The 14,814-nt window shown below is 34.9% G+C and overlaps 3 protein-coding genes across 3 annotated transcripts in view; 1 reads left to right on the top strand and 2 right to left on the bottom strand.

The window, feature by feature from the left end:
* Positions 1-1,043: 1,043 nt before the first annotated feature.
* LOC125840433 (uncharacterized protein At2g39795, mitochondrial-like) lies at positions 1,044-6,789 on the bottom strand. Its single transcript, XM_049519422.1, has 3 exons — positions 6,532-6,789; positions 1,571-1,908; positions 1,044-1,386 (listed from the first exon to the last, which is right to left on the bottom strand). The coding sequence occupies exons 1-3, from the start codon at positions 6,787-6,789 to the stop codon at positions 1,227-1,229; spliced, it is 756 nt and encodes a 251-aa protein (XP_049375379.1). The 3' UTR covers positions 1,044-1,226.
* Positions 6,790-7,691: 902 nt separating this feature from the next.
* Positions 7,692-13,022, bottom strand: LOC125840417 (aldo-keto reductase family 4 member C10-like). The gene is made up of 7 exons (XM_049519397.1): positions 12,695-13,022; positions 11,290-11,340; positions 10,457-10,533; positions 10,046-10,133; positions 9,119-9,394; positions 8,633-8,881; positions 7,692-8,092 (listed from the first exon to the last, which is right to left on the bottom strand). The coding sequence occupies exons 1-7, from the start codon at positions 12,818-12,820 to the stop codon at positions 8,006-8,008; spliced, it is 954 nt and encodes a 317-aa protein (XP_049375354.1). The 5' UTR covers positions 12,821-13,022; the 3' UTR covers positions 7,692-8,005.
* LOC125840407 (uncharacterized) overlaps positions 9,058-14,814 on the top strand; it is a 203,681-nt gene continuing 197,924 nt past the window's right edge. The window contains exon 1 of the mRNA XM_049519385.1: positions 9,058-9,062. The gene's annotated coding sequence lies outside the window, so the exon portion shown is untranslated. The remainder of the gene's footprint in view (positions 9,063-14,814) is intronic.

Below are 14,814 nucleotides of genomic sequence, written 5' to 3'. Positions count from 1 at the left end.
CCAAATACACCTCTGTAACTGGACATGTTAGAGGTACATTTCCCCTGTGGAAATCTTTTTCTTTTCAGTTTTTAGTCAAGTTATATATGTGTACATAATTTAGTTGGAGTTAAATAGAGTACTACTTCCAGGAAAACACTTGGAAATTACATATAAAGATAATTTCAAGGATGTTACCAAGAAAATCAATGAAATTGATGCAAGTTGTGCAAGATTTTATTTTTTTTGCCTAAACACGCTAGTTGGAAATGGCAAATAACAAGCAGAATAATTGATTGAAAAATAAAATAAAAAAGTTGTTGAATATGATAAATTAAGCAAAAATAAAAGGAAAACTTACATAAATATATACTTCGTCCATCTAGTTTACTAACATGGTCAAAGTATACATTACCTATACACATTGATCGTAGATGTTGTGCATAGTTATTTATATTATATGTATAGTTAATATTAAATATAGTGTACTCTAGTTATACATTGTGTACATATTTCAAGTTTTTGCATGGAATGCCCGTTTTAATTTTTGTCCTACTTCTAATTTAATGAAAATTTATGAGTCAAAAGTATTCTTAATTGTGACCGAATTTCTCAAGTTCACTTTAAGGCATATGGTTCTGAAACTGAATGTATGCCTCTATGGGCATAAGTTGAGTAGGAGCTTAGTTATGCAATTATAAAACATAATTTGTGGGTGTGAACTTCTTAAAGCATAATGTTCTGAAACTGAACGTATGACTTATAAGACATAACTTGTGCCTTGCGATTTATTGATTTCAAATAGAATGTGAGTGATTTTGTATCTTTAAGTTGATATCTGTATGTTGCAGCAACTTAAGAAAGTTGTCAATTCATGCAATAACATTATTATTTTCATCTTTTGTCTGAAGTATACATGAATTGCCTGAGAAAGAAAACTAAATCCGTGAACAAAATCACAAAAGTGCTCTAATTTATACAAGATGTCCCTCCACTGATGTTCATTATTATAGCTAGTAATACTGCAAAGAAGTGTGATGTGGTTATAACTATTGCTATTTCTTACCAACTTTGACGTTCCATCCATCATCGTCTATCATCTGACATTAGCCCAATGTTTCTTTAGTAAAAACACCAGAACACCATCAACTAGAAAAGTAAAAGATAGAAATCATTGATATATTACTAATAACTCGAAATGAAAACAGTTAGGCTCACCAGGTTCTAAATATCCATGAAAAAGGATGCTAGTTCTCGACAAAATTCTTGATGTTTTTAAGCCACCGGATATATTCCTTGGTGTCTTTGCTAATTACATACTCCAGCATAAAGTTAGCAGTGCTGCCCGTCAGCCCTCTGGCTTCAAGATATTCATAGACAGACTTCTGAAGACTTTCATTTAGAAATCTGAAAAGAAGACAACACAACTTGGATAATAAGTATAAGAAAGCTATGTAGCTCGGACTCTCTAAAAATGCACTACTTCTGGAGGATCTGACACACCCTGCAGTTTTTTTGAAGAGTCCGAGCAGTATAGTAAGAAAGTGGCTCCAAAGCAACTCCAACCATCATACAATAGATAAGTACTTACGAGAAAGCAGGCCCTCTATAGTTTAGCTGATTGCTCGAACTTTTTGGCTCCTTGATGGACATGCCACAAATTGAAATTTTATTTGGAAAAGCTCTCACATCAAACTCTAGTGACAAGCCATTTTCTTTTGACACAGTGACAGACAATGGAATACTAGGTTGTGGCTCACTCTCTTCCTCACTGTTAACCGCATCACCTTCAACATTTTCACATCTGGAATTAGGCATGTCCACTACTATATTTATGGTCTCTTCACCATAATCTCTCGTAAGAACAATAACTCTTTTTCCTGCTTTATCTTGAACCTTAAAAGGAAAGTCATCCGGGATGTCCACAACCTACATAAAGGGGAAGTTTCAACCAACTGGTGCCAATAGGTAATCGTGTTCTATAACATTCCATTCCAGTATTATTACAGACAAATTGTGGATTGAAATGTGATTTGCAATAATTTACACTTATAATTAAGCAGCTAAATGGCCTAGGGGACTTTGTTTTAATGATGAGAAGGCAGCTTGTGATATGTGAGTTAAGCTGGGGTCATGGGCTCAGAACCCTTCTACAGACAAAAAGGTAGCCACTTTTAGGATCTAAATTGCGCGGACTCTTCACTTTTGATGCCGCACACAAGTCGGATTCTCCAAAAATACACTACTTTGGAGAATCCGACACGCACCGCTTGACATTTTTGAAGAGTCCGAGCAACATAGTTTAGGATTGTTAACTGAAATACAGCCAGCATTTGCAAAGTACTTGAAAGATCACCACAGCTTAAAATGGAGGCAAAGTAATTGAAAATGAGCAACATGAATTCCAAAAATATTCCTACAATTCGAAGTGTTGTAAATGAAACTTCAGGACCGTGTCCTGGAGTTCCAACTTATGTAAGTAAAACTCAATGAACAAGTCCTAGAATTCAAACTTATACAAGACAAACTCCATGATCATATCCTGGACTATGAATTGACAATAACTAATTATATTCAGGACTATTCATTCGATTTACTATGATAGATTGTTCTAATATATGATACTTCCTCTCAATTCTTTAAGATTGCAATTTGTATCTGTCTTTTGGTTCTAACTTGTAAAATTAACTAATGGTAATAACAAATACATTAGTTGTATTGACGTTCAACAAGCAAAATCTGAAATATGTTCCAAAAGTTTGAAAATTTTAGAACATGTATTTGTGCCTTTCATAAATTTAGGTAAGTCGGTGGAGTATAACCAAAAGGATCAGTGAATGCGGGTTGATCAGAAGAAGTGTCAAACCAATGAAGCTCATCTTCTTCATCAAATAAACTCATATACTACCAAAGAACCTAAAGACTAAAGTTGCCAAGTTTAATCGCAAGAACGCGGGGTAACTTACAACTTCTAAGGATAAATTGGAGTATATAACGCTGCAGAAATTATAGTCTTGATGAACATAAGTCATTTTTTGTGTTTGGTACGATAGAAATTATTTTTTGGGGATTGTTATTCAGAGAATAACTCATTTTTTGGTATTTAGAACTCAAAATTATTTTCAAGAAAAGCATTTTCCACCAAAAGGGAGAAAATGACTTCCCTCATTTATGGTAGAAGTCATTTTCTTTCATAACTATCCCATCTCTTCTCTTAATTTACTACTCCAACCTACATTTAAGACACTATAATAAATCTTTAATAATAAAAAATTTCATCAAAGTGCAATATCCCATTCAGCTAACATTATTAATAATATTTTCAAAAGAACTTTTCTCCTCTATAACCAAACGCCGGAAAGCATTTTCTCCGTCTTAGTCTTTTAAAGAGGAAAAGATTTAACAAGTTCGAAAAAACTAAACTAGAATACAAATTAGTATTCCCTATGTTTTATTTTACTTGCGGCATCATTTTCTTTTTTAGTTTGTTTAAAAAAGAATAGGAAGTTTTTTGAATTTGGAAAAAAAATTAAACATAAACTTCCCCTGATACTTCATAACAAGCATTTATAGTCATACAAATGGAATTAAGACCACAAGTTTCAAAGTCCAGTAGCCACACAAATATTATGTAATGTTTAAAACCACAAATTTCAAAAGTACTCTTCTTTTCTTATACCATACTCAGTAAAATTATCTCACACAAATTGAAAGAAAGGGCATACTTGGTTTGATATGAGCAGCAACTCAAACATGATAGAGTAATTAGTTTAGTACTATTAAGCACCTAACAATGGATCAGCTAACGATGTGCTTATTTCAAAGAAATGGGCTATAAGACTCAACCGGGGACGACTAGGGATAACGTCATTTGGTAGGCTAGAAAGTCTTAACAATCGGGTCAAGATAGCATATTCATCGTCTCCAAAACTGTGTAGCACCTATGCTTTCAAGACAAACATATCGGCCAAGTTCTAAATTATATAGACAATATAAATCAATGACATCTCACCACATGACATAGATACATTCAAAACAGACTCATCTCACATTCAAGGCACAAATAAAGTAGAATCAAGCTTATGGTTCAGAATCTAAGCTAGCCTTATCAAACATGCACACTACTAATATGTGAGGCCCAAACAAGTCAATGACAGAGAAATCTCAAATAAAGTAATTTCTTATATACCAGGTTCACTAGAGAAAACCCAGGAAACAACCACGGCAAGGAATCACAAGCAAAAGGATCAAAAAGTGCACTTATCAAGTAATTGAATGTTTAGAGACTCGAGGGGTTCCTGTGGCATACACTAACGCGATGAAGGACATGTACAATTGAGCCAAGACTCAGGTCAGAACAGTAGGAGGAGACTAGGAGCACTTCTTAGTCATTATGGAGCTGCAACAAGGTTCAACCCTTAGTCAGTTTCTATTTGCATTGGTGATGGATGGATTGACATGACATATTAAAGGTGAGGTGTCTTGGTGTATGTTATTTGCAGTTGACATAAAAATAATCGATGAGACTCAGAGAAGTTAACGTTAGGTTGGAGGTTTGGAAACAAACTTTGGAGTCTAAAGGGTTCCGGTTGAGCAAGATCATAATTGAATGCTTGAGATGCAAGTTCAGTGATGTAATGCAAGAGGTTGGCATAGAAGTGAGGCTTGATGCACAACCCATCCCCAAGAAAGGATGCTTCAAGTATCTTAGGTCTTTAATTCAAGGAAATAGAGAGATCAATGATGATGTTACACATGATATTGGTACGGGTTGGACAAAATGGAGGTTCGCTTCTGGAGTCTTGTGCAATAAGTATGTTCTCGAAACTTAAATGGTAAGCTTTCCAGAATGGTGGTTAGGCCGATGATGTTGTGTGGAGCAGAATATTGACCAGTTAAGAACTCTCATGTTTAGAAGATGAGAGTTGCAAAAATGAGGATGTTGGGCATAATTGAAAAGCTAAGATTAGGAATGATGATATCCTAGACAAGATGGGAGTGGCCTCTGTGGTGCACAAGTTGAGGGAAGCGAGATTGTTCCCTCAACTGAGGTGGTTTGGACATGTAAACAGGAGATATGAAGATGGCCTGTGAGGAGGTGTGAGAGGTTGGATTTGGGGGGTGTACGAAGATGTAGAGATAAGTCAGAGAAGTATTGAGAGGGGTAATTAGACATCACATGACGTATCTTCAACTTACCGAGCACATGACCTTAGACAAAAGGGTATGGAGGTCGTGGATTAGGGTAGATACTTAGTAAGTAACTGCATAATGTCTTATCTCATGTGTTATAGGTTTGGTACTCTCTACCTGTTTCTCCATCCATACCAGTATTAATAGCATTATTCTCATAGATTCCAATCCTTTGATTCATGTTACTACCTTGTTATTTCTTGTGCTGCTTTGGTTGTTGTTACTGTACCTTCTCTCTGAATGCTATGAAATACTTCCCTTATATACCTATTTGAATTTGTCATTTTCTTTTCTTCTAGCTTTGATATGCATTACTTGAGTCAAGGGTCTTTCACAAGCAACTTCTCTACCTCCAGGAGGAAAGGATAAGGTTTGCGTACACTCTACCCTCTCAAACCCCACCTATAAGATTCAGTGAATATGTTGTTGCCATTGAATACAAAATGTGTTTAGTCAAATATCACACAAAAATAAATTTCTCCCTCTGTCCCATTTTATGTGACACCTTTTTTCCTTTTTAGTCCATCCCAAAAAGCATGTCAACTTACTATAATTAGAAATAATTAAACTTTAAAATTCTCTTTTTACCCTTAAAGAAATAAATCTCAACCACACAAATATCCAAGGATTGTTTTAGACTACAAGTTTCAAAAGTCTTTATTTTCGTGTCAAGTCAAAGGGTATCCCAGAAAATGGGATGGAGGGAGTAGCATTTACGAATAACTGAGTTACCAAAAATGTTACTAGACTTTTTATATATCTAATATCATTTGATATCAACTAAATCTCTACTTTTAAGTTAGTTTTTTTCCTATGCATGTTGAAGCTCCCAAGTATTTAAATACCAACAACAAAACAACATACCACAATGTGTGATTCCACAAATGAAAACAGCATACCACAAAGTCTGATTCCACAAATGGGGTGAAAAATAGGATCAAGAATGTATATAGATATTACCTATGCCTTTAGTGGCACAAAAATATGAAAGCAAAATAAGAAGATATAAGGCAAATGAAGCCACAGGAATGTGTAAGTTATTTTTCTAGATGGTTGATATATTCTGGAAAAAAATAACTTCCTTTTGTTTATGTTGTTATTTATTCAAAAATGATTATATTCATGAAACTCGAAAGGCTCTTTGAGTCGAGTAATTGACAAATGTATGTTAAAGATATTGGTGCCTCATATACTAGGCGAAGAACCCAAATAAGAAGTGACTGAATTAGGTGATTAAATTCAAACCAAACATGATGTATAGTTGTACTCTCAACACAACAGACTAAGCTACAGTCAGAATAACCAAAAAAAGAAGCTCATTCGACATTTCATATCAGCATTCAAATGGCAGGAACTTACGCAGTCGTGAAATTCAGAATCTATGGCAAATTTGATTTCCGAATCGACGATTTGGAGCAGAATATCATCAAAAGAGCTGTGTTTTCTCTTCTTCTTGACTGCGCTGGTGGAGTAATGAAGCGCCGGAATCGAGAAGCTTCTAGAAGCACCGCCGCAATGGCCATTTCCGACGGTGGAAGCTGTGGCAGTAGCAACGGAGCGAAGTGTAAGAGGAATTGTGGACTTAGAAGCTCTGCGAATTGCGGAGTATAGCGCCATATGAATCCTAAGCAGGGCGTAGGGCCAAGGTTCCCCGTTACGGCGCTTTTGAGTAAGATTTAACAAATAAAAATAAATCAAAAAAAGCGTATTTAAAATTCTAAATAATTTTTATGGCATAATGCAGTCCGAAAGGGCGTGGGTTCAAACCCACGAAGACAAAATGCATCGCCCAAAATTACAGTTGCCTGAACGAAAAATCAATTGTACAAGATACACCAAACAGTAAGGTAAAATTTCAAGTCGGCCCATCGCCATAGCTGATAGCAATAATAAATTTTCACAAATGAAGTTTGGATTTTTATATTTGTTATTTAACTTTACATGTTTATGTACTTCTGGCTTATCCATTTTCAGAGCATTATAAAATTGACACACTTTGTACTTCTGGCTTCCGGAATAGTTTATTTTTACCTCTTTTTCACTAACGAAGCCATTAAAAAAAAATTACTACTAATAAATATGGAAAACGTCCAAATTCGGCTCTCTAATTTGTTAAGTATTTACTTTAGCCCTCAGTATAATAATATTATCTTTTCTCACCAAGAGCTCCACTTTGAACCACAATTTTATGCATGTTAAAAACTACAAAATTATACTTGACCATTAATTGAACCACCTCTTATTTACTACTTTACTACCGTTATTTACTCATTAGTCAGTAACAGGAGAAGACTGAGACAGGAACTAAAAATAGCACTGCCAAGTGAAATTTAAGCATGCTATGTGTGTCTGTTAGTTTCATGCCATGCGTGCGCTTGATTCAAGTAGTATGAGAAACATGTTCAATTGCCAAGTATTAACAGTGATGTTTAAAACCTCATACACTATTCTGTTTTTTTTTTTTTTCCTTTCCCCGTCTGATAGACAAAACTAAAAGTACTTGATTCATCCACCAAACGAAAGGAAGGAGATATAGCCTCACCAGGAGCATAGTATTTAACTACTCCACAATAAAAGATGACTGCAAAAGTTGATGGTTTAGGGGTAGTATTATCCCAGCAAATCAATTGTTTGAATACTGTCTCGTAGTTGAATGGTGTTCCAGCATAGAGTCAATAGAGGGACGGGGTGCAAGGAAACCTACATCTAATGGTTTGAAAATTCATCGATCTCCAAAAGTTCAAAAGGAAAAGGAAGTGCACAAGAAGCTTGAATCTCTGAGACAAATGGATTAAGATTTGCCTATCTTTGACAGTTAACTCATACTGTGACCTTAGATCTCATCATCCCACAGCTCTTCAAGTGTTCTGTACTGGCCATGCGTCTCGTGAACAAATGAAATGCCTCTCAGCAGCCTTGCCTGCAATGTCAATAATCCATGAACTGCATTAATAGAGTTTGTGATCAAAATATCTGGTAACAGACTTATATAGACACTTATCGCAACCATCCAGGAAGTTTAAAGGGTATAAGTGAGGCAGTGCACGGATAAAAGGGGCTTTCATTTTCTTTTGGTCCCAATGGGGTGTTGTCTAACTAGCAGACGGCAGTATATAGTCATGCATATTAGACGTTCGTTTGACGGCATGAATCTGTCACAAGTAAGAGGTATCAAAGCATCTATTTGTAAATTATATGAATGTCACCAAGCGGTATCAAAGAACTCATGAATACAAGTCTGACAGAGATTCATTATGTGCAATGCAAGTCTCATTCGTGTTTCTTTCTTCATTTTTATTTACTTTTCCCTTGGAACAGGGATTGCTATCTCAGTATACAGCCAATTTCTAGGTCCATTTGCACTTTTCAAATTTGAAATTAATATGATAAGAGAGAACAAATTTACAATTGCAATCTCAGTAATATCAAAAGTAATTGCCATAACAATGAAAGAATTTACCTGTGGAATTTCAGAGAACTTGGCAAGCAAGTCATCAGGTATAGACCAGTTCAGTACATCAAGATTCTCTTTAATTCGTGCTTCATGTGTGCTCTTAGGAAGTACACTCTGACCCATCTGAATGCCCCAACGAAGACAAACCTGTGCAGGAGTCTTGCCCAATTTCTCAGCAACTGAGATTACAGCTGGCTGCTTTAGCACATCACTTTTAAGCCATGTTGTACCTGGAGAGCCAAGCGGCGAATATGCCTGAAATAAAAAGGTGTCGAGAAAAGGAGTAAAAACAGTAACTCATTGTCAATCTACTCATGTAGACAGATGACTAGTCAATGGTTACCAACAACCAAACTCATGGAACAAATAAATTCATCCCCTATGAACAATTGTTCACAGTAATCAGAAGAAAAATGGAAATTGGAGAAAAATCTAATGAAAACTTGACCACAATGTACACAAGAGGTACAAGAGCTTTAGAAATGAACTCACAGAGAGGTGCACTTCATTGGATTTACAGAACTCCCGCAATTTGGCTTGTTGCCACGAAGGATGGCACTCCACCTGGTTGACAGCAGGACGAATACGTGCTACTTGCAAAAGATCTCCCAGTTTCTTAGTAGAGAAATTGCTAACACCAATAACTCTAGCCTTCCCGGAATCATAAACTTTTTCCATTGCTTCCCATATGCTGGGTATGTTGGTTGGCATAAGATTTTCAGGTTTAAAGTCAACTGATCCAGGCTTCATACTGACAGGCCAATGGATCTATAGAAACAAAAGTCTCAATTTATTTACAAGGATACCATTTAATACAGAAAAACAAAAGAAAAAGTAAATCACTTATATTTATAAAACTAATGAACTCTCTTTTGATGTTTAAATTTTTCCAAGATATGTAGAAGTTCAACGGCAGTAGTAATAGTTCTCAGGAGCATCGTGGCAGCTCTAAAATTTCGTTCTGGTGCATCTACTTAAGGGAAGAGTGGGAGTATATTGCAGTGAACACTTCTTAGAAGTATATTATAATAATTTAGTAATATGGCTATGAACTACTCCCTCCGTCCCTATTTACTTGTCCATATTTCCTTTTTTAGTTGTCCCTATTTAGTTGTCCATTTTGACAAATCAAGAAAGAACAACAATTTTTTTCCTATTATACCCTTATTTACACTTCTTGAAAATTGTAAAAGTGTATGTTGTTTCCCTCCAATTTATTTCACTTGAATTCAAATAAGTGGTTGTAATTTTGAAGTGAAAAGTTGTCATAAGGGTAAAATTGTAACTTCACTGTGCTAATCATTGTTGCCTTAATCTGTGTGTCATTTCTAAAGTGGACAACTAAAAAGGGACGGAGGGAGTATTTAGCAAAGTTAGAAATACTAGCAGAAAGAAAGCTTCACATTAAGAAGAACTTACGAGGTACAGGTCAACATATTCCAACTGCAAGTCTTTAAGAGTTTTGTCTAGTGCGACTGGTACATCTTCAGGTGCATGATTAGTGTTCCTAAAAAAGTTAATACACTTGAATGTATGAGTATCCTGAAACACTATGGAGACCACAATGATGGAAAAAACAGAGGCCCATCAGCACCATTTTAGTGCTAAAAGCAGAGTAGGTATTGAATTACCAAGCTATCAGGAAACATAAATAATAAAAGAGGGAACTCAACAATGATAAACAAAAGACCAATGGTAAAAGATTGATGAGAATAACTCCACAAAGTTGAACAAGTTAACTTCATAATGGAAAGAAATTGACTCAGCATATTTAAATTTTAGGGCGAACAACAGGGAGGTAAGTTGTAATAGGAATGTTTGAATACATACCAGAGTTTGGATGTAATGAATAGATCTCGCCTCTTGACAACACCATCTTTAAACAGCCTGCTCAAAACTTCACCAATCTTTGAGGAAGAAAAAAATGAGACAAGTTCTAGAAAGCAGGACATGTTTTACATTCTAACAAAATGAAACTTGGTTTGAACAAATTCAACAAATCAGACCAGAAAATGTTAATGACAGATTGATCTGGAAACAAACGATAACCATTGATCACCTTTCCCTAGGCAAAAGATGAAGTCCAAAACCATCAAAGACTGACACAAGATTTTTCCACAAGACCTTAATATTATAGGCAGAATGTCTATCACATCAATAATGCTCCTAAAGTGCCGCCTTAATGGCTACTTTGCATATGTACTGATTTTTCAGATCTTTACATAAAGCGATAATTTCCCATGTTGCAGCAATATATCAGGAAACAGTAAACAAGATACATTAAAGCCGCATTTACACTTGGAATTGAGATTTGTAAGTGATAACTTGATAATCCCCTCTATGATGCCGTCTCAGTGCAAGACATCCACTGGATGCAAAAAACCAAGTTATTATTTTTACTTTTTTTTGGGAAGTAAATAAATAAATAAGTGTCCCTCTCCAATGATTTAAAATCCTTTCAGACGAGATAGTCATACAGTTTGACATGATCTCCGACCCGTCAACAGATTATCTATACATGTTCGTCCCTAAAATGAATATGGCAGACATATAAAGGGGTGTGTTGTAGATATAAAATAAATAATAGAAGTGTCATTTCTGCTTTTAGATGAGAGAACCACTTCAATACTATGCAATGTTCAGTATGATTAAAGCCAAATTACCTCCTTCTCATTTTTATAAACTTGAGCACAATCAATATGCCGGTAGCCCATCTGTAGCAAAAAGAAGAGAATGATTAGGTTGTGCCAGAATGTCAAAATCACTAAGTTGCAAGTGGCACTTCAAAGTGGTTGAACTCTTAGAACTACTCCAAAGTTACTTTAGTAGCAACATAACTTCTTAACATCTATTTTGGCCATTACAAGTAAGAACTACAATACAGAAAATAATTCTCAAAGAAGAGCATTGCACCCACTAATATATACATTTCCATAAACTCAAATAAAAGTTAGACCCATGCACAATTCCATCACTAAGCATATGTGGGAACACATATTTCCTTCACTTTTTTTCCACATTGGAACAGGGTACCAGTGTAATCTTCTACAAGTACTCTAGGAAAGTATATATTAAAGGGAAAAAGCATTCAGAATATGTATATCTAATTTTGAATCCGACCACCTCCAATAGTAAGAGCTTCTACTCATTATTTTCAAATTCTTAGCATAAACAAACACCACGTCCAAAGAGAACACTGCTGTTTACCAGAGACAATCTCTCTGCCCTCGATACTAACTATTTAATCTTTTCACACCTACAGACTTGGGAATATAACACTATTTCCAATCAAACATAGTACTCACTCAATAACATTTCATGTGACATACTTTCCTTTACACTCTTATCCCAAAAAAGAATTGGCACTTTTCAACTTTAGAAACAAATTCATTTTACCCTTAATGAAATTATTTACAATGTTTATGACTTGTATACCACAACTCTCAAAAGTCTTTTTCCTTTCTTAAACTATGTCCACAGAAGTCTTTTGTGTTCTCTGGCATAATCCACTCCATAGTCAGCTTAGGATACTAATAAATTAAGGACGAGTACCAGCAGAACATAGCAAAACACATATATCCATCTTTATTCATATGAGTTTTTTTCCCCTAAACTTAATTGAAACAATACACTAAACAAAAATTAACAGTTAAGCGCCAACTTTATGCACTGCAATTTTGATATATAATCGTTTGCACAATATTATAAAAGCGGAATGCGTTTTCTATATGATGCAAGTCTCTACCGAAGTGTTTGTTATATATTTTAAATTACGAATAATAAATCTTAAATTATAAACTAAAATCTCAGTAGTATATACTACTTATTACACATGCGTTTTCATGCTTTTCTCAAGACTTATGAAGTATTCGGAGACGCAAAAACAAGCATTCACGAAATTTCACTCTATAAAACATAAGTCACAGAAGCTCGAATCACGTTAGATCGAGTCTCATTGAAGAAGAAAAACAAAGTATCAACTGTTAATTCGCAAGTAATTAAATCTACATAGATAGAAACTAAAACTACAGATACACAGATATATGGCGAGAGATGGACAGAAAAAACCTTGATAGCAGTCTCCACGGCTTTGCCGACGACACCGGGATCGGACTGCCATGTTCCCAAACCGACCGCCGGAATGCTGAAACCGGTATTCAACTTAAAGTACGGCATCTCCGTCGCCTCCGCCATTGATACAAAAAGAGGAGGGAAATTGAAAAAAAAGATAGTGAATCGTATACAGCCAAAGAGAGAAAAAGTTATTGATAAGTACAGACTACAGAGTAGCAATGCGAATTGAACTTTGCACTTCCCCTCTCCTTATATATATTATGTAAACGAAATAAAGATAATGTGTCAGTTAAAACTGCTCCCTTCTGAAGCTGACACGCGGCTTGTCATTTTACTGTAGATGTCAGAACGATTTGTCGACTTTTGTCGTTATTCTAGATGGTTATTTTTGGGGAAAATGCGAAGGTCTTTTTCAAAAACTTAATCTGTCATTCATTGGACGGCAGAATCTTGTCTAAATAAATCAATTTTAGATTTGGAAAAAGGGCCAATAACGAAGGCCGTACAAAAATCGATTTATCGAATCAAAAAAGATACTCCCTCCGTCCCTATTTACTTGTCCATATTTTCTTTTTAAGTTGTCCATTTTGACAAATCAAGAAAGGACAACAAATTTTTTCCTATTATACCCTTATTTACACTTCTTGAAAATTGTAAAAGTGTATGTTGTTTCCCTCCAATTTATTTCACTTGAATTCAAATAAGTGGTTGTAATTTTGAAGTGAAAAGTTGTCATAAGGGTAAAATTGTAACTTCACTGTGCTAATCATTGTTGCCTTAATCTGTGTGTCATTTCTAAAGTGGACAACTAAAAAGGGACGGAGGGAGTATTATTAATTGGGAAGTGCTGAATGGTCAGGAAATTAAAAAAAACTTTAATATTTTTTTTAATTTTAAACAAATTGATCTTTTTTCCATTTTTTACTTAAAATGTATTTAAGTTAAAAGGATAAAAATGTTTTAAAAATTAAAATAACATAGAAAAACTAAAATTCTGACCAAATTTTCTGCCCAAAAAGATTTTTCCTTATTAATTGACTAGCAAAACTTAAATACATTCTTATCTACCAGATACATGACATAGAAAGTGGTCTCAAATTCTTGTAGAGGCATGAAGCTCTTAATAAAAAGTCGAGAGAAGAGTTGAAAATACTTTTAAACTTGACGAGAATTTAGGGGTGTATTTCACTCATGTTGCAAGATCGGAGATGTAGTCAAGGATGAAAATAGGCAAGAGAGAATGATGTGAAAGTCCTACCCGAGGATGTCTCGCTCGGTAAAGAGTGGGATACGAAGGTTAGTGCGAGGATGAACACAGTTGAGATACTTGGTCAACGCTTGGGGAAGGTAAAAGGCATTCTAAGCGTTCTTGAGGGGCACACTCTTAAGAAGATTGAGATCATCGAAATGATTTGGATGGCATACACGAAAGGCAAAACCAAGATAGAGATAAGGTAAATTATCGCTACCTTAGCTTAGAGTGCATATTCATTGAGTCGTTGAGCACTAATGATGTCATGAAAGTAAAAATGGAGGTATTCAAAGAGCATGTTACCATCAAAATTGATGGTATTTTGATTTTGAGAATATAGCATAACATATAGAATGACTGGTGGTGTTATATACCATAAATATAATGAATTACAATTGAAAATAAAATGATCAAAATGAATAAAAAATATATTCAGACTAAGTTGTGGATATCTCGCTTTCCTTAAGAAAATACTGTGGCATAATCTATACCGATCTAGCAGTATCACTCTTGACTTGTCTTCTTCAGAATACAACAATCCAATAACATTGTACAACTCGAACAAACCCCAAATTAATTGAAAAGTTCAAAAATCCACAAAAAAAACATCTTCCTTCAAACATATAATTACTATCTTTTGTATAATGAATTAGTTGAAGACGTAGCATATTATTCTTTGTCTCAACTCTCTCTTTCAATGCACTAACTCAATATATATATATAATACAACGCTTCTCGTCTTTTCTTACCCTCTTTCTCTTGTTTTTCAATACACAGTAAGAATACACTATTTATAGATGAATAATTTTTCCTTGCAATGAATAAAAAGATTACGAATAGTAAATTGAATAAATGAATGATC

This window comes from Solanum verrucosum, unplaced genomic scaffold, assembly GCF_900185275.1.
Source record: "Solanum verrucosum unplaced genomic scaffold, falcon-dt-bn FXZP01000137.1, whole genome shotgun sequence".
Taxonomy (NCBI): domain Eukaryota; kingdom Viridiplantae; phylum Streptophyta; class Magnoliopsida; order Solanales; family Solanaceae; genus Solanum; species Solanum verrucosum.
This window is presented reverse-complemented; position numbering and strand designations above follow the sequence as displayed.